We start from the raw sequence: 25,072 nt of genomic DNA, 5'->3' as shown, positions 1-25,072 counted from the left end.
CGATTGTGAAAGACCAGCAATATAGTTACCAGTCAATGATGACATTCGCCTATGGAATTCTCTTGCAGTTCCTCTGGGGTCAGTGGACCCTGGTTTGGAAATGTAAGCTGTATTTCTGAGTGGAGTTGTCAGGCAAGATTGTGATTCAACTTAAGGGATCTGGGTTGGCGTGGCAACATTCTGTAGTTATAAGAACAACAGTAGTAATTAACAAATAGCTGGCATTTCTATCTATAAATTTTCATATGCTGTAATTATATGTTACAGCTGACAGCTGCACTCCGAACACACAATATATCTGATGCAAATATCCACGTCCTCTGCCCAGAGCGAACCCCTGGAGACCAGCAATACCCAGTCCTTGGCTTTATGTTGGCAGTGAATCAGAATTACAGCCTTGATTGGCTCAGTCAAGGATTCCACAACTTAACTAATACCAGTGAATACCTTTGTGATGTTAAACTTGGAGGTAAGATGGTGTGATGTTTGTTGTAGGTGCATAGTGTCTGAGTCTTTGTCATGTGATTTTATGTTTTTTTTTCTCTTTTTTTGTGTGTGTGTGTGGTCAGTGAAACAGCAGACTTCTAGAACTGCAAACTTCTCTAAGTTCGCATGTATTGTATGCTTAATGAAACATTGATACTCTTTTTAATGATGTGTTTTTTCCTTTGTTCATGGGATGTGTCATTGGCTAGGCCAGCATTTATTGCTCATCCCTAATTGTCCTTAAGAAGGTGGTGGTGTTCCATGCATCTGCTGTCCTTGTCCTTCTAGATGACTGATGTTGTGGGTTTGGAAGGTGCTGTCAGAGGAAACTTGGCGAGTTGTGTGAATATTGAAAATGCTGTGACAATTGAGTGCATGGTCCAGTTGTGATTAAGAGCAGCTGATACTAATTGGGGAAAGGTTAGGGCACATATTTCCATATGTGAACAAGTTTCCATATGTGTGGGGTGACTATGTGGAAGGGAAAAGTAGTTTGCACATTTTTGTGAATAAACCTATGTTGAAGACAGACTAGCTTCAACTCCTTCCTTTGTCAGATGGATGTTCACCAGTTTAACCAGTTGCTGCAGTTCTTCTTGTCAATGATCAACATTGTGCACTGGTGGTGGGAGTGAATATTGAAGGTGGTGACTGGGGTGCCGACCAAGCAGGCTGCTTTTTCCTTAAATGGTGTCAAGCTTCTTGAGTTTTGTTGGATCTGCGCTCATCCAAGCAAGTGAAGAATATTCCATCACTCTCCTGACTTGTGCTTTGTAGAGAGTGGACAGGATTTAGGGAGTGAAGAGTTAGTCACCACAGAATTCCCAACCTCTGACCTGCTCTTGTTGCCACAGTATTTATATGGCTGGTTCGGTTAATTTTCTGGTCATTGATAACCCCCAAGATGTTGATAGTTGGGGATTCAGTGCTGGTAATACCATTGAACTGAGTTGGGGAGATGGTTAGATGCTCTGTTTTTTGAAAAGGCCATTGCCTGGTGCTCATATGGCGTGAATGTTACTTGCCAGGTCTGCATGTGGACTGGACTGCTTCAGTATCTGAGGAATTGTGAATGGTACTGAAAATTGCAATCATCAGCAAATGTCCCCACTTCTGACCTCAAGATGGAGGGCAGGTCATTGATGAAACAGCTGATGCTGGTTCTGCCTAGGACACTACCCTATAGAATTTCTGCAACAATGTCCTGGGGCTGAGATGATTGGCCTGCAATAACCACAACCATTTTCCTTTGTGCTAAGTATGACTCCAACCAGTGAAGAGTTTTCCCTTCCCGTTGTCTTCAATTTTGCTGGTGCTTCTTGATGCCACAATTGGTCAGATGCTGCTTTGATGTCAAAGGCAGTCACTTTCACCTTACTTCTTAAGTTGAGCTCTGTTGCCCATGTTTGGACCAAGACTATAATGAGGTCAGGAACTGAGTGGCCATGGTAGAACCTGGCTCTACTTACTATTTAAGTGGATGTGGTGATTATTTAAAGCAACTTTTACTTTTGTTGGACACATCAGTAGTATACATGGTTTATAAGTTAAATGAAAAATTAAGCATGTAACATTGCTATTGAGAGATGCTCTGCTGCCATTTCTACTGCCATGGCTTTTGAAATCCATGACTTGAGTGCTATGGAGAAGGGAAAAATACTTGAGCAAGCCTGGGGAAATGTCACTTTTGCAACAGAACTTTACTGGAAGCAGGAACAAGCTTAGGTAGCACTTACACTTCTAGTCATTTGTTAGTACAGAACTTGAGTATTGCTGAAAAATGAGACATGTCTAAGCTTTTCATCTTGCACTCATCAGGACACTTGCAAGAATATTTTGTTTAGTGGTACTGGAAGCTACATATATTAATGCACAGGGCCCTGTTCTTTGCAGACAGGAAGAACATGAACATGTACATATATTGTGCCTGTTTCAGCTAAACAAAATAATTGACAACCATTTGCTGACTCATTCCTCAGGGCAGTGCCTTGACCAATCAGGGTCAAGCTGCCTGGTTTAAATTTCAAACAATGCTTGGCAGTTAACTGTCAGTCACCATCAGTGGTGCACTCTCCATGGCAATGCCACTTGCCAACCAATCAGCACTCTCTTCACATTCAGTATAAATTGTTGTTTTCCCCCTTATATTGGTATTCTTGCGAGTGTCCTGATGAGTGCAAAACAAAACACTTTGACATGTCTCTTTTTTCAGCAATATTTAACACTCCTCACAGTAATTGTAGAAAAGATATGTTTGAGATGTTTACACCACATGGCTGGACTGGGCTGTGGTTGGAGACAGGAACCAAATAGAGATGATGCTGATGTCAGCTGTACTGTCAACCTCACATGAAAATTCCCTTTGAGGGATATATGTTCAATAGTAGAATGCAAGAAATTAAAGAAGCAAACAGTTAGAACCGTCCAGCACTGCGAAAACTCACTGAAGAGTGTGAATTCCAAACCATAACACCAGAAGAGATACTTTGAGGCTGATTTATGCTTGGACTGGTGGGATTCAAAGATGTGAGAGAGACTGCTTCATCATAGCGATTCACAACTATTGTAAACACCTGAAATCTTTCTTACATTAATGCAGTGATCATGGGATGGTGTTATTCATGGATAAAATTAAACTTCATAGGCAAGACGTACCTTTTATTGGACACTTTGCTAAAGGAAGCGAATTTTGTGTGAATCCAGCCGAAATTAGGGTGGTTTTGGATTTGCCAACATCAACTGATGTAGCGGAGATCCAGATAATGTTTTTCCTGCATCTGTCAAACATAACAGCGCTACTCAGGATTTAATGCCGAAGAACTCAGAGCTTCTGGGGGAGAAGTACAAGAATTGCTCCTGCAATGACTCAAAGTAGAGGTCACTAATACACCAGTCTGGGGTATAATAATCTCAAGGAAGAAGTCACATTTAGTGCAATGCATCTTGGTCTGGACTTGGAGCAGCAATGAAGTAGGCATTCAGTCACATATGCACCGAGCATTGACATCAGCAGAGATCAGATATGTACAGATCGAAGAAGAACTAGTGATTTTTGTTTGCCTATGATAGATTTAAAGCTTACCTCTATGATTGGGCAGTGGTGAATATTAATGAGTCACCGTCGGCTAGAATCAATAATTCTTAAGACGCTAAACAGACTCCCAAAAAATGCTCCAAAGGGACAAAACTTATTCGCATAACAATGGCGCTACACTGGCTTATGTTAATTTCCTGAGGGCAAGCAACTCTGTGGGCTGCTACCTGTGTGGCCTATGTGGTGTCCTTCAATGATATAACAAAAAAAAATTCCACTCAAAAGTTTTGTCTGTAAGTGTCTTATAAGGGAGTAGAAGAAGATAGTCCAAGCAGATACACTGAGCAGAACGTACCTGCTCCAAGTTAACGTCTGTGTCCTTACATGTGAGCTGGATGAAATTAATCATTGCAACCACTGGCAACAACTTAATCATGCTGCTTCTGATGACCCAGTTCAGAAGTAACTATGGGCTATCGATTTGGCTAGGCTGTCTGGTCTGAGGTACATTAATGCCTCAATTTCAAGGGAAATTGATTTTCAAAGGACAATAACACATGGTACCAGCTGTATTGTGTAAGCAATCAATGTCAGTAGCTTATTCAACACATCATCTGCATAGAAGGTTGCATTTGTGACAGCCTTGACTGACCCAGGATGTCAACAGAGCTTAAACAATACATAGCAAAGCGAGATATCTGCTTGGCTCAGTGCAGTTCTCTAACTAAGGAACCATTATTACAGATTGTGGCACAGCCTTGGTCAAAGGTTGGGGCTGACCTTTGTGAGCTACTTGGTCTTACCCTACTCCTTGAAAGTGACTATTAGAATAACTCTATCGAAGAAGCCGGCCTCAACTCTGTTACTACATGCAATGCTCTGAGAGACCTCCGAGAGATGTTTCTGAGATTTGGGGTACCAGTCATCCTGGTAACAGATAGTGGTCCAGAGGTTGAATCCACAGAATTTGATCCAAGAGACAGGGGTTGAGAAATGTAAAGTCATCATCTCCTTACCTACTGTCCATTGGCATAGCCGAGATTAATGATAAGAGCCCAAATAACTCTTACAAAATGCAAGGACCTGGCCAATTAGAGTTTCTACCTCTATTAGGTTGATGCAACATGGTGAGTGAAGGTGTAGGACTAAGGAAGACACTTTTGTGCTTGTTGTCATGGAGCAATGTCAGTAGTATTACTATGACATATGAACATACAAACTAGGAGCAGGAGTAGGCCACTTGGCCCTTCAAGCCTGCTCTGCCATTCAGTAAGATCAGGGTCAATCTGAATGGAACCTCTCGCCTATTCCCAATAACCTTTCACCCTCGTTAATCAAGAATCTATCTAGCACTGCCTTAAACATATTCAAAGACCTTGCTTTCACTGCCTTTTGAGGAAGAGGGTTCCAAAGACTCACGACCCTCTGCGATAATAACATTTCTCCTCATCTCTGTCTTAACTGAGCGACCCCTTATTTTTAAATCATGACCCCTAGTTCTAGGTTCTCCCACAAGAGGAAACATCCTCTCCACATCCATCTGTCAAGATCTCTCAGGTCTTACTCTTCTAAACTCCAATGGATACAAGCCTAGCCTGTCCGACTTTTCCTAATAAGACAACCTGCCCATTCTTGGTATTAGCCTAGTAAACTTTCTCTGAACTGCTTCTAATGTATTTACATCTTTCCTTAAATGAGGAGACCAATACCGTACACAGTACTCCAGATGTGATCTCATCAGTGCCCTTTACAACTGAAGAATAACCTCCCTACTTTTGTATTCAGTTTCCCTCGCAATAAATGATAATATCCTATTAACTTTCCTAATTACTTGCTGTACCTGCATCTGGGTGTTATGCACTAGGACACCCAGATCCTTTGAATCTCAGGGCTCTGCGTTTAGAGAATACGCTTCATTTTTATTCTTCCTGACAAAATGGGCAATTTCACATTTACCCAATTATACTCCATTTGCCAGGTCTTTGTCCACTTGCTTAACCTATCCATGTCACTTTGTAGCCTCCTTACACCCTCCTCACAATTTACTTTCCTACCTACCTTTGTGTTGTCAGCAACTTTAGCAACCATTCCTTTGGTGCCTTCATCCAAGTCATTTATATAAATTGTAAAATGTTGAGGCCCCAGCACTGATCCCTGTGGCACACCACTCGTCATATCCTGCCCAAAAAGTCCCTTTTATGACTACCCTCTGTTTCCTGTTAGATAGCCAATCTTCTGTCCATGGCAATATATTATCCCCTACACCATGAACTTTTTTTTTCTGCAATAACCTTTGATGTGGCACCTTATCAAATGCCTTCTGGAAATCTAAGTACAGTACATCCACCGGTTCCCCTTTATCCACAGCACATGTAATCCTTAAAAGAACTCCAATAAATTGGTTAAATATGATTTCCCTTCCATTAGGCCATATTGACTCTGCCTGATTGCCTTATTGCTATAACATCTTTAATATAGCTTCTGACATTTTCTCTATGACAGATGTCAAGCTAACTGGCCTGTAGTTTCCTGTTTTCTGCTTCCTTGTCTTTTTGAATAAAGGAGCTACGTTTGCTATTTTCCAATCTAATGGAACCTTTCCTGAATTTAGGAAATTTTGGAAAATTAAAACCAACTAGTCACTTCTTTCAAGAGTCTAGGGTGAAGTTCATCAGCATCTGGGGAGTTGTCAGCCCGCAGCTCCAACAATTTGCTCAGTACCACTTCTCTGGTGATTGTAATTTTCTTGAGTTCCTCCCTCCCTTCCATTTCCTGATTTTATGGGATGTTACTAGTATCCTCTATTGGGAAAACTGATCCAAAATATCTGTTCAATTCATCCACCATCTCCTTACTTTCCATTATTAATTTCCAAGACTTGCTTTCTATAGGACCAACGGTCACTTTGTTAACTCTTTTTAAAAAAAATTAAATATCTACAGAAACTCTTATTATTCATTTTAATATTTCCAGCTAGTTTTCTCTAGTACTCTAACTTCTACCTCCTTATTAATCTTTTTGTCATTGTTGCTGTTCTTCATAATCTGTCCAATCTTCTGACGCCCCCATCCATCCTTGTGCAATTATTTGCTTTATCTTTAAGTCTGACACTGTCTTTAACTTTTTTAGTGAACCACGGCTGGGGGGTTCTCCCCTTGGAAGTTTTCTTTCTCAGGAATGCTTAACTCACTTCAATAATTACACCCTAGCAATGTAGTGTAGATGAAAATTCCTGGCTAGAGAACTTGGAGTGCTGGAATATATGCACGTGTGCTGGGTCTTAGAAGTTATGATGTGTAATTGGAGGCTCATCACACTGCAGGAATTGGCATCAGTTGATTCTTGCTGACGAGGCATGTGTAAGCAAAACTGCTGAGATTAAGGACTTCTCTGAAATGCATGTCCCCCAACTGTCCTCCAAACTGTCCACAGTCTCCAAAGCAAGTGATAACAGCTACAACACCTAAAATTCCTGGTAGTCAGACGGTAGTCACCGGTCACAGTTTGGGAAGACAGTATCAACTTGTTTTTAAGATGCCTGTTTGTGATTGTGTTTTCGGTTTCAGTTAAATTTTCAGAGTTCCTGTATTTGTGTGTGTGTTTGTTAAAACTCTGAATTAAATAGTATATCCTTTCCTATTTTGAGGGGAAAAATGTGAGGAGGGATGCACATTTGGGTGTGTGTGTGTGTGCGTGTGTGTCTGTGTCAGATTGGGTTAAACATGTATGTCACATTAGGCACTTCATGCTATGTAGAGATGCTGATCCCTTTCCATTTATTGGATTTATTCCTTGTTCTTCCACAGATAGCATTCTACAAACTGGGAGTACATGGATAGCACAAGGTCAGAGTGTTGACAGGTGCAACGCAATGCAAGAAACATGGAGTTCAAATGCAACCAGTGTGACCACTGTAATGATCCAGGGTACAATGGCCCTGGAAAATTTTACAGTTGAGAACTCAATGGCTCCAGTTGGTAAATCCAGAGAGACTGATTCAATGGATTCTACATGGGTAAAAAGTAGCACAACCGATACCTCCAATGACACATGGCCAGTAAACCAGTCAGGACAGAGGATCACCACCACTTCAATTGTTGCAACTCGGCCAACGATACGCTCAGAGATAATGACAGATATAGCAGCCACCATTACCATGGAAGCAGGTACTCTTGTACAAAGAACTGACTTTGAAGTGTCAAGCACTAAAATAACAAATAAGTTGTGGTGTGGCACAAACTGAGACTGCAGCTTGGTGTTGGTGGGTAAAGGACAGCTACCCATGCAGTTCTAATTGTTCCCAAGGTCATGCACAATAATAAACAGCAGGGACCTAAATACAACAAATTGGCAAAGACATGTGCATTCTTGCAGTGTAATATGTAGTGGAGATGAACTTTGGGGAAGAATTACTCAGGTGGCCATAGAAAGAATTTCTACAGTGTCTTTCACAACCTCAGGCTGTTCCAAATCACTTTACAGCTAATTAAGTAACTATTGCAATGTAAGATCCATGGAAGCCAGTTGCACAGAGCAAGCTCCTACAAGTGACTATGTGATAATGACCAGATCATTTGTTTTCTTTTAATGATGTTGACTGTGGGATAAGTATTGGCCAGGACAGCAGAGATACCTCGCCTGCTCTTCTTTGAAATAGTGCCATGGGATCCACTACATCCACCTGAGAGAGTAGATGGCTATGCACTGTGGTATGGCAAATGTTTCAATAAGAACATGTTGAAGATTGTCCTCTACACACCAAGCTGAGTTTCGATTTAATTAGCGCCACTAATCAATGCTCACTATTTTATAATTTCTCTCTCTCCTTTTAGCCTGAAGGCAATGCCCTCTAGTACCTTGTCAATTTGACCTTTCATCACTATGTTTGTTCCTAGATAGCCAGTGAACCTGGGCTGTTTTAGAATGGGTCTACTTTCAAGATGGGGGTCACTAGATAGAGGTCAGAATTGAGGAGCCCATCTGATTTTATCCCTCTCCTAGTCTAGAATGGAGAGGCCATGTGCAGCACCTCTGTTTCCAATCTCAGGAGTCATGTGAAAGGTTTATAACAACTTGATGTCTCAATTTGTATATTTTGCAGCCTTTACTGCATTCAGAGCTGCCGTTTTGATCACCAGTTGGAACTTCACTGAAGAACTCAACTATGAAACCAGTATCGCGTATAGAAAAATGGAGAAGCTCTTTGTAATCCAGGTAAGGTGTCAAACTGGATGCAGATGCAATGAAAGAAATAAAGAACTTGTAGTTTTATAGCACCTTTCACAACCTCAGGGCACCTCAGAATGCTTTATAGTCAATACGTTTATTGAACTGTAGTCTTTTATTGATTGTAGGAAATGCAGGCATTTCACGCACAGCAAGTTCCAGACAGCATGAGTCAATGGTCAGCTTATCGGCTTTAAGGTGTTGAGCTTATAGGCCTCCAATAGACCTCTTCTGCTCTTTAGGGAGTGCCATGGGATCGTTTACGTCCACCTGAGAAGGCAGATGGGATCTTGGTTTAATTTCTCATCCAAAATGCGGCATCTCTGACAGAGCTGCACTGTCTCAGTATGACTCTGGACTGAGACTTGAGCCCGCAAACATCTGACTCAAGTGAGAGTGCTACCAATCTGCAAAGAGCTGCAGTGACGGCACCGCTCCCCCATTAGGCAAACTGCCTCAACTGTGCAATACATGACCCATACCTATTGAGGTAGAAATTGCTGAAAGAAACTTGTTGCTAAACGCCCTGTGTTTTTCTGCCTGCCAGTTATCTCAGCTGCTGACTGAAGCTGCAGAAGTAGCCTTCAACCGTACACTTAATTTCACCATATTAGTGGAAGGATTTAGAAAAGGCAGCGTGATCGTTGACTTCATCCTCCTGACTGATATCGGGGAGAATATGACCCTGGCCACCATGAATTCTGTGCTAATATCTGCTGTTAACCAGTCCTTGAGACCAGAGAGTGGACTTTGTATGTCTCATGGAAATATCAAAGGTAAGAGGATAGAATGCCCACTTGGAGAACATCATCTGAGACAGCACAAAAAATTGGGGAATTTTAAAAGTGAGTGAGTTACAGCCAAGGTTTGTGTTTTCTGCAATTTTTTTCTCCTGGTTTAAGCATCAAATTGCTGGAATCAGACCCTGCCACAATACCAGTCACACCCCCAAGCTGAAGTTGTGAGATTCCACTGATTGTGCTGGTTTGTGAAGGCTTTTCAAATTGTGTTCATTTTCTTAGGCCCACAGGCCCTGATGGAACATTTAAAAAGTATTTTCATGTTAAAAATTATTTACCATAAAACTGACCAGTGCACATCAATGAAGCTATTAAATGGTTCAGTTCAGTCCTTTAAAGTTATTTTATGTAATTTTAAATTGGGTCACTCATAAGTGGAATGCTGGATACCCTCATTAAAAATGCTTTTATTTTTGTGATAACCCCATTTTCAGCTGTATTAATGAAATTTCACTAGACTACCATTCGTAAATACATCAAGAAACAGTAAATGACAAAAAGAAACGGTTACATGCTATTACGCTGCCCTATCATGGTTCATTAAAGAGTTTGGCTGAAAAATTGGGCTGTGTAGTGCCATTGGTGTCAGTGCTACAGGTGGTACTGAAAATAGTGGCTAATCTGCTTCCATCACTTCTGGCAAGGCCATGCAGCCTACTTTGTTGGGAAGGGCGTTAGCATGGATGTGTTGTGTAAGCACCAAAAAAGCATGAAGAGTGGGTAAATCATGATGCCACTCAGCATCTAATGCTCATTTAGCACCCAATCTGCTGTTTTGGACCTTGCAGGCCCTGTTATTGTCTTCTTTTAACCATACACAGCTGGCGTGCCTCGCTAGTAACTTAGAACACTGTCTGCTCCAAGTGGTTGAGGAGGTGTATCTATGGCTGTCTTCTGGTATTTCTCTGCTGCTCCCTCCAGTTATGGGTTATACTACGTCATCCTGCAAGATGGAAGAGTGTCAGTGAGATTGTGTTGCAGTGTGTTTGGGTGATGTGGCTGTCAATAGCTGGAGGAATGTGGAAGTAGCAAAGGTGGGTGTGAGGCTGGCAGCATTGATAGGTGTCTGAAGGTGAGGTGGAGTATTAGGTATGAATCCTGACTGCTAGAGATTGCTGATGGGTGAGTGAATGGGCTATGTGCATTGAGCAGGGTGAGAGGTTGGTGGTGTGATGGGTAGGGGATGTCATTTAAGGATGCATTCACTGACCTTGACCATCTGTTTTGAGTTTATTGAACCTTTTGCAGCATTGCAGCCAGGACCCCTTGAATTGATCTTCCTGGCCACCTGCTCTAGTTCTCTTCATTGTTCATGCTTTGAGGACCTCCTGGCTCCCTCCGGGAAAATTATGTCTTTTCTCCTTTCCAGCTGCATCACCCAGGCCTCCAGTGCCCCACGAGAGAACCTGGGAGCCCTCTCTCTCTCTGACTTGGTGCTTCATTGTAATCTTTATTCCTTCTCATTAACACTTTTGGAGACAGTTTCAGTACCTGCTGCAGCCAGAATGCACCTCCCTTTGAAAAGGTGCAGGTGTCCTTTAAGAATTACAGGCTAGCTTCAACTTGTTCTAACTGTGAACATGAGGCAAGGGAGTCAAGAGTTATGGATGGGGGGCAGACAGGAAAGTGGAGTTGAGACCACAACTAGCTGAGCCATTATCTTATTGAAAGGCAGAGCAGGCTCGAGGAACCTAATGACCTACTCCTGCTCCTAAATCCTATATTCCTGCCTGGGCCTCCAGCTGAATTTGCAGCTATTTGGCAGCATGTTTAACATGGGCTTATCATGATGATGATCAGACAGCATGAAGTTTTCATGCTGATCATGATCTCTGTGTCCTATGCCTTTATGTTTGTAATAATATCAACGAATCTCGTTGGAAACTTGAACTGCAATCTTGCCACCGCCAATGGCATTTTGGGTATAATTTCCCAATGGTCCAAAGTGGAAACTCTACCCTAAGATCTTTGGAAAAAGGCCACTTCAACAATTGACTTTGCAATCGCTGTCAATCTGATTGTTTTGATTTGTTGCGATGTGAAAAGATACACAATCTATTATCCATCCCCAGTTGCCTTGAGAACATTCGAATCCAACCATTAATGGTTGATTTCAATTCAGCTGCCCCAATGGCAATTAGGCAGCCGGGCAGTTAAAATACACAGTATAATATACCTGTACTTGTTACCTTACACTTTTGAGCAGATGAGAGGGAAACCTGCTGAAAAGCAGTGGAATCCTTTAAATATGCAAATTTATACTCACAATGTTATGGGTTCAACTGCAACTGTAACTGCAGACTTGTGTGGGGAAACAATGGGTCAAGGCTTCCTAGTCAGGCCAAGAGGAACCATATTCAGACAAGGCCCAAAAAGGTAAATTAATTATAATGCAATTTTCTAGGGCTTTGGTGAGATCACACCTGGAGTACTGTTTACAATTTTGCTCTCCTTACCTAAAGAAAGTGCTACAATCCCCATAGAGACCGATAACTTTAAGCAAGAGATTTAAATCCCCAGTGACCAACTTAAATGAATAGCATGACAAGATTTCAAGTACTGTAGCAAACTAAAAACAACATTGACCAAACATTACCTCGTCAGCACTCAAAACTCTTATTAACATCTTAACACGACTGATAACCCTATGCCGCATATGTATACATTAGAATACACTCTCCATAGGATTGCAGTTTTTATAGGAAACAGTCCACTGTCACTTCCAGCTTCCAATGGGCCCATGTGTCCCTGTTTTGCTGTGTGGTAATGTCACATGACCGCTGAAGGTCCCCTTCCTCAGTCTCCTGAGAATTCCTGAAACGACTTTCAACAGTCAGGCCCACTCTGGTGATTTCTTCTCCCAGCCTTACCAGGGCAAATCTTCCTGAGTCTTTAGATTGTCAGGGGATGCATCTCTTTGTCCAGAGACCACCCCCCCTTCCGCATTTTGCCTGGTAACTCTCAGAGGACCTGCTGATCACACCAGCTGCAGCCTTTGTCTCTGTGAGACCTCGCTCTCTCTCTCTCTCGCTCTGAGTTTCTGTCCAAAACCTCTGTTTTCAGAACCTCTGAACATTTTGCACCTTGTGCTCAGTTAAGTCTTAACCTGGGCCCCTGGTCTCCATATTAACCAAGTCACACAGGCTTGTTGCCAGGCAAAACTCATAGCAAATCACATGACTCTATTTCATTTTACTTCAAATTAAAGAGATAGTTTAAAATGTAACAAACTTATAAAACCTCGCATTCGTAGCAAAAGATACACCTAACCGAGATGGGGTGCAACAAAGGTTCATAGACTTGTTCCTGGGAGGGAGAGGACTGTCCTAGAATGAAAGTTTGAGTGGATTGGGCCTGTGTTTCTGGACTCTAGATGTATGAGAGGTGATCTCATTGAAATTTTTAGAAGGCTTGACAGAATAGATTCTGAGAAGCCTTTTCCCCTGGCTGGAGAGTTTGGAATTAGGGGCCATAGTCTCAGGATAGGGAAATGACCATTTTGGACTAAGATGAAGGGAAATTTCTTCACTCAGAGGCATGCGAATCTTTGAAATTCTCTACCCTAGAAAGCTGTGGATGCTTAGTTGTGTGTTTTTCAAGACTGAAGTTGATAGATTTTTGGACACCAATGGGATCAATGGATTTGGGGATATGGAGGGAAGGTGGTGTTGAGGTAGATCAACCATGCTCTTATTAAATAGTGAACCAGTCTCAAAGGGCCAACTCCAGCTTCTATTTTTTATGCTCTTAATTTGACTTTTTTCCAGTTGTTCCTTAGTGGGCCCAGGAAGAACAGGAACGCTCTTCTAGTCTCCACAAGGAAACTGTGGGCCTTTCCAGCCCCAAATTCTGCCACTGCTCCCCAGTGAGCGCTTCTCCCTGGGTTTGGAGAGGAGACTGACAGAGTTAAAGTTGGCTGAGCCTCATGCTGCAGAGGGCTGGGCACTTTTGCAACAGCCTGGGGGGTCAAAACTGCATATCACCCACCAGAATTTAAAGTTGGCCTTTTAGTGGGACTGGAGTCAGTTTGGGTAGAGGTGAAGTAATGAATTATTTTGACCTTTACAAAACCTGGTAGCTTACATGCTCACTTATCTAGTACCAACCACAAATTACCAGATAAAAAACACAAACACATGCTCACAGTCAGTAACATGAATCCTGACTTATCTTCCCACCTCTTTTCCCTACATTTGCCCAAGCTGATTGTAATATCACTGTGCTGCTGCATTTGAGACCTTCTGTTCTGCATGGTTCACTCCTTCACCAACTGGGTCTTTGGGGAATTTCCTCTAAGCCGCACCAATTACTAGAAGTCTGATTTGTTTTTAAGAAGGAAGGATGGGCCAGGCACAAACCAAGGCAGATTTGAACGTTTTGGCTCAGTTTTCCATTTTTTTTAATTTAGGGGGAACTAAACACTAAATCTCCTTAATAAAAGCAAAATACCACAGATGCTGGAAATATGAAATAAAATGAAAGTGCTGGAAAAACTCAGCAGGTTGGGCAGCATCTGTGGAGAGACAAATAGAGTTAACGCTTATGACTCGATAGATAAAATATCAATTCCAAGCTGCTTATTTTATTGTCTCTTTTTTCCATTACAGACTTTGTTCAGTGTGAGAGCAACATGTGTGTCCACATCTGCAAAGCCCTCAGTGAGATGTACCAGTGTACATGTTTGAATGGGTTGAATGGCAGCTGGTTTGCATGCACACACAATGAGACAACTGTCTGTGGTGGAGCCCAGGCTGTGATACCAAACCATCTTGTGTGGGAACTTGAAAAAATGGCTCAGTTTCTAGACTTTGCAAATGACACAGGATGTTCTTTCGGCAAAAACACACTTGACACATCTGGAATTCTGCATGTGAATGATTTATGTCAGGTAAGTGAAAAGAGTCGTGCACACACTAAACAATTGGATTGTTTTATCAAATCTTTGCACTTTTCCCTTGGCGAATGGTGCAAAGTAATGGAAGGATTTGAAGTCTGAATAACAGTCTGAGAGGCAACGGGATGAATGCTCCTTTGATAGCCATAACCACCTTCATACCAGCCAATAGGATGGTCGACCCTAAATAGTGGGAGGATTTTATGGGTTCCCATAACTCATACAATGAAGGGGGAGTGGAAAAAGGGGGACCCACACCTAGTGGGTGTGAGTATCCCACTGGATGTCAGCCTAGAATTCAGAGACAAAGCTTTGGTTTCCATCCTTCTGATGCTCAGAAATTCAGTGATGCCAACTTTTCCAGCTGCCTTGCACACATTAGGAATTAGTTCACCTCTGGACTATACTGTGTATTTTAAGTGGAATGGACTTTGGGATTAACCCAGAAGAACTCAACTTTGAGTCTGGTTGTGATTCTTGGTCAGTTGATGAACTGTGTTAATGGGAACCTGATATCAGTATGAGTGTTGTACTCCTGCATCTTTCCCATCCCAAAACTTAATGATAAACCTAAGCTGCTTTTGTAGTGCAGTAGTGAAACATTATTGTATTGCTGGAGGTATTTGCCTTTTGGATGAGACAGTGAATGATGGTGGGGGCCACTTGTTGAGATCACCTTTAAATATCCTGCCAGCCCCTGGCCAACATTTTTTTTCGACCAACACAGTCAAAAACAAGTTAACTGGTCATGGACCTCGTTGCTCTTGGGCCTTACTGTTTGCAAAATGGTTGCTGTCCTTACAAGCCAACAATCAATGCACTTGAAACTAATTCGGAGCTGAAGTATTTTGAAATGTTTCTAAGAGATGTGATGAGATACTATAGAGTTGCAAGGATAAATTTCACACACAATTAAAAAGGAAAATTAAAATTCTTTTCTCCATCTTTTACCATGTTGTCATGGTAAACTTTTCATCGAGGTTTATTTTGTAGAGATTTAGTTAACTCTAGTTACCTGTCTGCAATACATCCAACAGATTCACAGAGTTGTTACAGTGGAGAAGGAGGCCATTTGGTCTATCATGCCTGCACTAGCTGTCCAAATGGATAATTCACTTAGTGCCATTCCCTGCCTTCTGTATCCCCGCACATTATTCCTTTCAGATAACAATCTAATTTCCTTTTGAATGCCTTGATTGGACCTGCCTCCACCACATTCTCAGGCAGTGCATTTCAGACCTTAACCACCTGCTGTGTGAAAAAAGTTTTCCTCATGTTGCCTTTGCTTCTTCCACTGGAGTTTAGAAAAGTGAGGGGTGACTTGACTGAAGTAAAAAAAGATCCTGAACGGTAATGACAAAGTGGATGTGGAAATGATGTTTCCTCTTGTGGGTGAGTCCAGAACTAGAGGGCATTATTTTAAAATTCGGGGTTGCCCTTTTAGAACAGAGATGAGGAGAAATTTTTTGCTCCGAGGTTTGTGTTACTTTGGAGCTCTCTGCCTTGGAAGGAGCTGGAGGCGGGACCATTGAATATTTTTAAGGCAGAGTAGATAGATTCTTGTTAAACCAGGAAATCAAAGGTTATCGGAGGTAGATGGGAATGAGGATTTTGAAACACAAACAGATCAGCCGTGATCTGACTGAATGTGGGAGCAGGCCCTAGGGGCTGAATGGCCTACATCTGCTCCTATTTCGTATATTTGTATGTTCACGTTTCTTTTGCCAATTACCTTATATCTGTGATCTCTCGTTATTCTAGGAGTGATACTTTTCTGCATTGTTCAGCAGTGAGAAACCTTAGTCAGTTCATTGTGAATAATGAATGATATTATTATTAATAATATTATTAATAATGCAATGCACGATAATGCATTGCAGTTTGAGTCTCACAACTCTGCAATTGCAGTTTGAACCATTTTCATCACAGTTGTGCTTTCCAAGTCGTGTTGCATCTTTCAGTTATTTTCACATCAGAGAATTTGCTGCTCAATTCTAATATCCCCAATTAATGTTAAATGATCTATTCTTATACTTTAGTTCATAATAATGTTAAAAAGTCACGGGGGTATTTTTGAAGACCGCAGCCAATCTCGAGGCTTGGGTGGAATAAATAAAGCTCTGGGTTTATTCTCTTGAGGATTTTTTTTTTTCCATTCTAATTTCTTCTCATCCTTTCCTGAGGATCAACTTATGGCTCTGCAGGTATGAGGATCCATTTAACACTTCACCCAAATAACCAGCCTTCATTTGCCTTTTATTCATGTCTAGCTGCAGTTTCAAGGGAGATATGTTAAATGGGAAGGCATGTGTTCAGGTTTCATTACCCTGAACTCAGCAGTGAATTTTTGATGACAATCGTAGCCAAACATTGCAGTCCTATTCTTCAACTTGAGCTCCATGCAAGTTCAGCTCCCCACCAGGAATTTAGAACAGTTATTTCTTTCTTAGCTATGGTTTCAAGGATGAGCCATTGGTTGCAATCTCACCTTTGAGTCAGAAGGTTGAGATCACGTGTTCTACTCCAAATATTTAGGCATACTCTAGGCTGAGTATCTAGGCTGATACTCCCAGTGTAGCACTGTGAGAGTGCAGAACTGTCATAGGTGCCATGCAAAAGGTGCTAAACCAAGACTCCATTTGACCCCTAAGGTGGATGTAAAAGATTCCATGGCACTGTGTTGTAGAAGAGCAGGGGTCTTAACCCTGATGTTCTGGCAAATATTCATCTCACAATCACCGCTAAAAATACAGATACAACATTTTGTGGGACCTTGCTGTGCACAAGTTGGTTGCTGAGTTTCCTGCATTATAACAATGACTCGGCTTCAACATATTTAATTGGCTAAAACTAAGTGCTTTGACTAAGTGCTTTGGGATGTCCTGAGCTCATGAAAGGTGCTATAGAAATGCAAGTTCTTTCTATGCAGTACTCCCGTTAAATTTTCTTCCTCCTTTAATGAATCACAAATACACTTGAGTCTGGACCAACCACAGAAACATTCTTCTGCAAGAGGATATATTTATCAGTTACCAGGAATAATAAAAATGTCACTTTTTTTTTCCCCTTCACGTCACTATATTGCAGAACGTCACCGATGCTGTCACAGATCTGTGGCTGGAATGGAAAAATGAAGAGTTGCGCCTGTATTTGGAGGGACCCAACATCACAGCCTGTCGATTTTCAGTTTCCCCTGAACAAGAGATGATGTGAGTGCAGCCTCTGAGGCTATATCAAAAGCAAAAATAAATAATTTAAGTAACCGTGGGGTCATTGGAGAAGAGGTGGGAAGTTTTCACTCAGCATCCTCTACATGGAGAGCACCTCATTGCTCTCCAGGTTGTTAGATTGGGGATTGGTGTGGGATGGGGGAAGGGTATTATCCAGGCTGCTTGTGTCTGCATGTTGGCCACTTACATAGCAACACCTGTGTGCACCTTGCAGTAACTCTTCTGCATTTTCCTCTTGACCACAGTACTTTAAAATTACAAATTTTTAAGTGAAATATAACTTTCATAAATTAGTAAATGCCCAAACTGCCATAAATAAATACATGTCTATGACTTAGAGCAACATTGTAGGGGAGACCTTCAATGTAGATATTAAACTTTTGCAAGGATCCAGACACTTCAGTGGTCATAAATATGAAAATAAAAAGGCAAATTTTGCATTTTGGATGAATTACCTATTAACTGCTATTTATGTGGAAATTTTTCAAACTAAGCTGGTGCTATAATTTACAAAACGCATGTACAAATATCTCGCACCAGCGACAGTTGACCTTTAATTGATCTCAGGATGATTGCAACAAGGAAACTTAGCAGTCTTAAAAGGATGAGGCTCTTTCAATACTTTAGCAGCAGAATAATACATGGTGAACTACATGGTGTGCTGCCCCAGTCATTGTCAATCAGCCCATTATCCAACTTCTTGAGTGTAATGTCAGCGGAGATCTAGACCTCTGCTGCCTGTATCCTAACATGCACAATGTCCTGTTTGCTCATCGCCCCTGTGGTTGCTAACACACATTGGCTCCTATTCCAGCAACATCTCCATTTTAAATTCTCACCCTTGTTGTCAGATTTCTCCATGGCTTTGCCCCTCTCTATCTTTGTAATTTCCTCCAGCCTGACACCCTTCTGAGATCTCTGCGCTCCTCCATTTCCAGATTAGTGCCCATCCCTGATTTTAATCGTTCCACTATTGGCAGCCTTGCCTTCAGCATCACAGGTTCAAGTCTCCAAACCTCTCCCCTTCTCCATCACTCACTCCTGCTTTACCATGTTCCTTAAAATCTCTTCGGACAGATGACCAGAACTTTAATCTAATATCTCCTTATATGGTTCAATGTCAAATTTTGTTTGGTAGCATTCCTGCAAAGTGGCCTGAGGCATTTCACTGCGTTAATGGCACTATATAAATGCATGTTGCTATAATAGCAGGACAAAACAGTGACTGATCCATGCTTGTTGCTGTTTTATTGACTAGTTCAGATGTTTGTATGTACTGTACACATTGGTAAAATCTCAACATCTTGCAGGTACAAAATAATTTACAGCACAAGTGGAATCAGAGGGTCCTTCCTGGTTGACTATGCATGTTTGAGTGATGAGCAAACCCCTGCTTTGGCAAAAAACAAAATTTTAAATGTGACCATGATTCGGCAACAGAGGTCCTTTACTATTCATGAAAACGAAAGCCTGAATGTGACTTTAAGCATCCAGTCGGGGCTGGCCAGAAACCCCCAACTCTTCGTAAAGAGCTGCCATGCTGTGTCATCATCACATGTACCTGAAGGGGACCAACTAATAGAAAATGGGTAAGGATAAAGGTTTGAACTGGAGACTCAATTAATAATAACAATGGCATTTTATTCAAGAAACACGTTTGCAGGCAGAAAGCTGAATTGCAATGTGATTTACATTGAAACATTCATATACAGACTAAGTAATTAGGTTAAAATGGTGCAAACATGTAACGATCATGTAGTATAAAAAATAGACAAGAAAATTCAGTGGGTAACAGGAAAGAGGTGGTTGGGATATTAAAGGAAAGGTAATGTTGAATTAATTTATATTAAAATTACAAAGCGATACCCCATTCCTACATTGTAGACACTGAAGTACACACAGATCTCAACATTTGAGTACTTAATTGAGGAGCTGAACTGTGGAAGGAATAGGGCTACATTGTACTTTTCCATCCTGCGTCTTACGCGATTGAATTTAGTTGAACCTCTGATTGGCCTGGATGTGGTGGTGGTAACCAGTTCTGAAATTGGGTAGATTGCATAAGTGATTTTCATGATTTAGTGCAAATATTAACTTTCTTGTTTGTAGAGTTTCAAACTTTGTGACCTGAAAGGACATTATCGTGCGACTGGTACTGAGGGCCTAAGATCAATCTCAGCTCACCCTTCTGTGTTCCTTTGATCTGAGCAGTTTGTGCGTGTGTGAGGGCAGTGTTGATTAACAACAGATCGCAGACAGGGAATCTGAAAAGGATGAGGGATCTGAGAATAAAGATCTTTATTTTTTTTTATCGTATTGTCCACTTGGCCATCCCACTTCAAGTTGACTTGAATGTATCTACACAGGACTTTCAATATTTTCACCTTTGTCAGGGTGAAATTTTTATGCTCATGTCTACTGAAGTCTATTTGCATGGCATTACATTTAATAGCATTTAGCTACATACTTTTTCCTCACAACATGGCTTACTTATGGTTTACTACTTTAATGTTCTTACGCATGGTCTGCTAATAATCACAATGGATGCACACTATTTTATTAATATTTTTCATTCCCCCCCCGCCCCCCGCCAGCCTGCCCATTTCATTTGTCCGTTCCTCAGAAATGCTTGGATACAATTCCAAGTGTGGCTACTCCTCTCTTGTGTGACACCTGATTTTGCCTTTTATTATTGAGGATCCTAGTTGAAGGACCAAAGCTATTAGTGTAGATTGACAGAAACGTGAACTTAAATAGAATTTCTAAAAATGGTTCCAATATTACAATACATATAAGATATATGGATGAAGAATGAAAGGACTTTCATTTGCTTTTATAGAGACTCTTCTATCCCCTCAGGACATTTCAAAGCCACTTGAGTACTTTTTGAGATGTAGTTACTCATATAATGGGGGAAAAGGCAGCAGCTAATTAATGTATCGAAAAGAACCACAAACAGCAATGTGATAATTTAAGAAAAAACTCTCAAGGCACTCAGCAGGTCTGGCAGCATCAGTGGAGAGAGAAACAAAGTTAATGTTTCAGATGAGTGAGCTTTCATCAGAATGGGATAAGGGGCAAGTAATCTGTTTTTTTTGCTGATATCTATTTTACTGATTAAGGTTGCGGGATTACCTATAAGACAGGGTAGCACTCCCTCTGTACTGCACTGAAGTATCAGCCTGGATTATATGTTTAGGTATCTGATAGGGCATTGAACTCATGACCTTCTGACTTAGAGGCAAGAGTCCAACCACTGAACCAAGGCTGGCACCTTTAAGAATTAGACAAGGCTTGGTTGTGATTCCTGTCAAAGTTGAAGAGCCCATTGACTCTGTCCAGGCACACAGGTGAAGACTTGGGCAAGGATTGCTTGGTTCCCACTGCCCATTGGACCCTAGTCAGGTCCTTCAGAAGAAAAGGGGCGATTTATCTCATAACATGACAAAAAGGACAATTAATGTTTTAATCCAGTAGATATTCACTCTGTCTTATTTCCTCCATTAGGTGTCCAAAATCAAATGGTGTCTCAATTTTTCACAATGGAGATTCCTCATTAGTGTTGCTGTCAGTCGAGGCATCTGTCGCAAAGAACTCCACCTTCTTGAAGTGTGAATTGCAAATTTGTGCTGAAAACCAATGTGCCTGCCCCAATAATGTGAGTGGAATGCATATTATTTGCTGATAGAAACCAGAGCAAGCCCCACCTCGTTCACTATGTGTAGTGACATCGGGAATGGGTTCAGTTTATTTCATGATGGTAAGAAAGGACGAAATGGCCCCCTTCTGTGCTGTATCATTCTCTGATTTTCTCTGATCAATACTTTTGGCAAAAATCAAAATCTAAACAGGTTTTGGGGGTTAAACCATTGTTAGAACCTTGAACCAGGAAAAAAAAGCCTCAAGCTTCAACTTTAATCCATTCCATCTTCTTATTCCTATTCTGCCTTTCTGCTCTTGCCCAAATGAGAGTGACCAGTGCTAGGGTCTGATCCCATGGTTGCTGACAGCTCCCCCTATAACATGCATTGTGCCAGCCTGCAACTGGACTAGATTTTGATATGTGACTTCAATAAAGATGAAAATTGGGATGTAAATCAGGCTGCCAATTTGTTATCACCCCTTTTCCATCATTGCATGAAGTTAAGGTCTACCCTGATGAGCCTATTTGACTGTGGGAGCATCACTCTTTAGCTTGACACTTCCCTCATACTGAGTTCACAAGTCCTTTGGTTGATTTTGTTTTTCTTCACTACCTAGTGTTGGGATGCTGTGGCAAATTGCATCACCGCCCTGCAGATATTAACTCAGAGCCAAGATTAAGCATGGACTTTCTTGTTCTGTAGGGTTCAGCACCTCATGCTAAGGATTTGAAATCACCTGAACCAAGGCTGGCACCTTTAAGAATAAGACAAGGCTTGGTTCTGGTTCCTGACATGGTCTGTCCAGGTGCACAGATGAAGACTTGGCCAAGAATTGGCTGGTTCCCACTGCCCATTGGACCCCAGTCAGGTCCTTCAGAAGAGGAGGGGAGAAAATGTTACGAGATAAAGGATGGTTAATGTTTTAATCCAGTATGTAGAAACAGAGTTAATGCTTCAGGTCGACGATCTTTCATTAGAACTGATGACAGCCGTCACCCTGTCATGTTAACTCTATCCCTTTCCACAGATGCTGCCTGGCTTGCTGAGTATTTCCACCATTTTCTGTTCAAATGTTAATATGTAGGCCAGCAATTCACAAAAAAAAAAATTGTAGCCTACATAAGTGTTCCATCTAAAATGGAAGCCTCTTATTATTTTAACTTATTTTATTTTTTGTTTAAAGAGGAATCGTCATTCTGACTGTGAATGTCTTTGGACTGGATTTGTAAACTGGGAAATGTTAGAATGACTGCTTATTCCTTTCATTTATTTCCCTTGACTATCCTGCACAATGGAGGTTAAAGGAGACAAAAATTGCATGTGTTGATGAATCGTTTAATTTGCCGCTAAATTCAACAGCAACCATGTTTTTCATTTTACTGCATCAAAAACAACTCAAAGGCTGAGTATTTCCAGCATTGTCTGTTCAAATGTTAATATTGAGGCAAGCAATTCACAAAAAAACAATTGTAGCCTACATAAGTGATCCATCTAAAATGGAAGCCTCTTATTTTATCTTAATTTATCATTCTAACAGTCGGGAAAAATCGTTGCGGCAAATTCACAAACTTTCAGGGAAAACTACATTGAGATTGGCCCAATCACGTTCCTGAAAATCAAGAGTAAAGACAAAGGTAGGGGCTCCTTCATTTGTATGGTGACTACTGGCTTATTAAATTGCGTAGTATGATCACAGTCCCCAGGCTTGCCAAGTGCATAAATATTCCGTCAACTGTAGTCTTAAACCACAGGGCAGTAAATGCCAGTCTTTACTGAGTTAGCTAGTCTTAAGCATGCAGTTTATAGGGTGATGCATTTGGCCTCTGAAATGCTGCTTATCATTGATAGGCAATTCACGTGTGGATATCAGTTGAGGGTCACATTAGGATTAGCTGCAGGGCATCAATTATCAACCCATTATTAATTTTCATACTTTAAGGATCTACCCCTGCTCCCAGTTGACCCCTTGTCCCCTCCTTCAGCTCATCAACACCCCTCCAACCCCCTCCCCGCCAATCACCTACCGGCCAAAACCACCTCCCCCCATTCCAGTCAACTGTGCCAATCCTGTCCACCCCCCCAAAACTGCAGTTAGAATTTAAAGGTAGGGCACTGTACTTTAGGGAGGACGTGAAAGCTTTGGAGGGAATACAAGATAGCACAGGTATGAGAGGGGTTGGCTATAAGGAGGTACTAAAGAAGTGGGCAAAGGAGGTTGAGGAGAATTGATGGAGATGTTCCAAATTATGAAGGGTTTTGATAGGTTAAATAGGGAAAAATATTTCCAATAGTTAGTGATTCCTGAGGCCATAAATATATGATCATTAGCAAAAGAACAAAAGGAGAGGTTAAAAGAATTTTCTTTTGAACACACAAGTTTCTCAGGATGTCAAATGCCTTATCAGAAACAGTGATGGAAGCAGAGTCCCTAAGAGCTTTTAAGAGGGAAATGGATAAATACTTAAAAATGAAAAGACAATGTGGAGAAGACAGGGAAATGTGGCTCTTTTCGAGAGCCAGCTTGGGAACGATGGGATGAACTGCCTCCTTCTACGATGTGAAATGTTCTGAATTTAGGACAGGGTATGAGGTACCCCTTGTGGGCATCCATATGTGTGGTGTGAAATGTTTTCTGTTTTTTCATATCTAGAGCCAAGCATACTGATGGTGATTCTCATATCAGTGGGAACGATACTGCTGTTAATTCTTCTGATCAGCTTCCTGCGGTACATGTATCGGCGCCTCTCTGGCTCCAGTTTCTCGACCAAGACAAAGAATATTTCGAGGAGACAGTCATCAGTGAACCCTATTACATTAAAGTCTTGGAAGCAGGTGTAGCAGGTGCTGAGTAACCTGGGCACAAGACAATTGCACCAATCGCTCCAAATGGCATTGGAAAAGAAAAGAAATAATGCACTTGCATTGATATAATACAAAAGCAAAACACTTCGGAAATCTGAAATAAAAACAGAAAATGCTGGAAGTACTCAGCTGGCCTGGCAGCATCTGTGGGGAGAGAGAGATGAGTTAACACTTCAGGTCAATAACCTGTCATTAGAAGTGGGAAAACATAGAAATGTAGAAGTTTTAAGCAAGCGAAAGGGGGAAGAAAGGGAAAAAGAACAAAAAGGAAGGTTCGTGATAGGACGGAATGCAGGAGAGATTAAATGACAAAAGAGTTGGTTGTGCAAGGCCAATTTAAAGGAGTGGCAGTGGGATAAGTAAAGAAACAAAAGATTATGTCCAGAGAAAGGTGTGAATGGCAGAATGAGGAGCAGCAATGTCTGAAAGCAAAAGAAAAGAGAAAAGCATGAGTAAAGCTGAAACCTGCAAAGAAAAGTATTGTGACCAGGCCTGGTCACCACACTTTTGGAGGGATGTGAAGGCCCTTGAGAGGGTGCAGAGGAGTTTTCTTAAATATATTTGTTCACGGGACGTGGGCGTCGCTGGCTAGACCAGCATTTATTACCCATCCCTAATTGCTCATGAGAAGGTGGTGGTGAGCTTCCTTCTTGAATCGCTGCAGTCCATATGATTACCAGAATGGTTCCAGGGATTGGGGAGTTTAGTTAAAACATTAGGTTGGAAAAGCAATCAATGATTTCAAAAAAGAAAATTGCATGTATACTTGAAGGAAATGAAATTTGCAGGGTTACAGGAATCAAGCAGGGGAGTGGGACTCCCTGGATTGCTCTGCAGGGATCTGGCGTGGACTCGATGGGCTGAAATGCCTCCTGTGCCGTTAATGACTCTAGAAA

At 41.4% G+C, this 25,072-nt stretch overlaps 1 protein-coding gene across 1 annotated transcript; it reads left to right on the top strand.

Annotated features, from left to right (window-relative positions):
• Positions 1–350: 350 nt before the first annotated feature.
• On the top strand, positions 351–24,651 carry LOC121290880. Its single transcript, XM_041211905.1, has 10 exons — positions 351–469; positions 7,327–7,686; positions 8,622–8,734; positions 9,294–9,522; positions 14,154–14,434; positions 17,528–17,649; positions 18,981–19,259; positions 21,178–21,328; positions 22,852–22,948; positions 23,965–24,651. Exons 1-10 carry the CDS (start codon positions 370–372, stop codon positions 24,150–24,152), a joined length of 1,920 nt encoding a protein of 639 aa, XP_041067839.1. The 5' UTR covers positions 351–369; the 3' UTR covers positions 24,153–24,651.
• Positions 24,652–25,072: the final 421 nt, after the last annotated feature.

Source organism: Carcharodon carcharias, chromosome 18 (genome assembly GCF_017639515.1).
Source record: "Carcharodon carcharias isolate sCarCar2 chromosome 18, sCarCar2.pri, whole genome shotgun sequence".
Taxonomy (NCBI): domain Eukaryota; kingdom Metazoa; phylum Chordata; class Chondrichthyes; order Lamniformes; family Lamnidae; genus Carcharodon; species Carcharodon carcharias.
The sequence above is the reverse complement of the archived record's forward strand: the minus strand, read 5'-3'. Positions and strand labels throughout refer to the sequence as shown.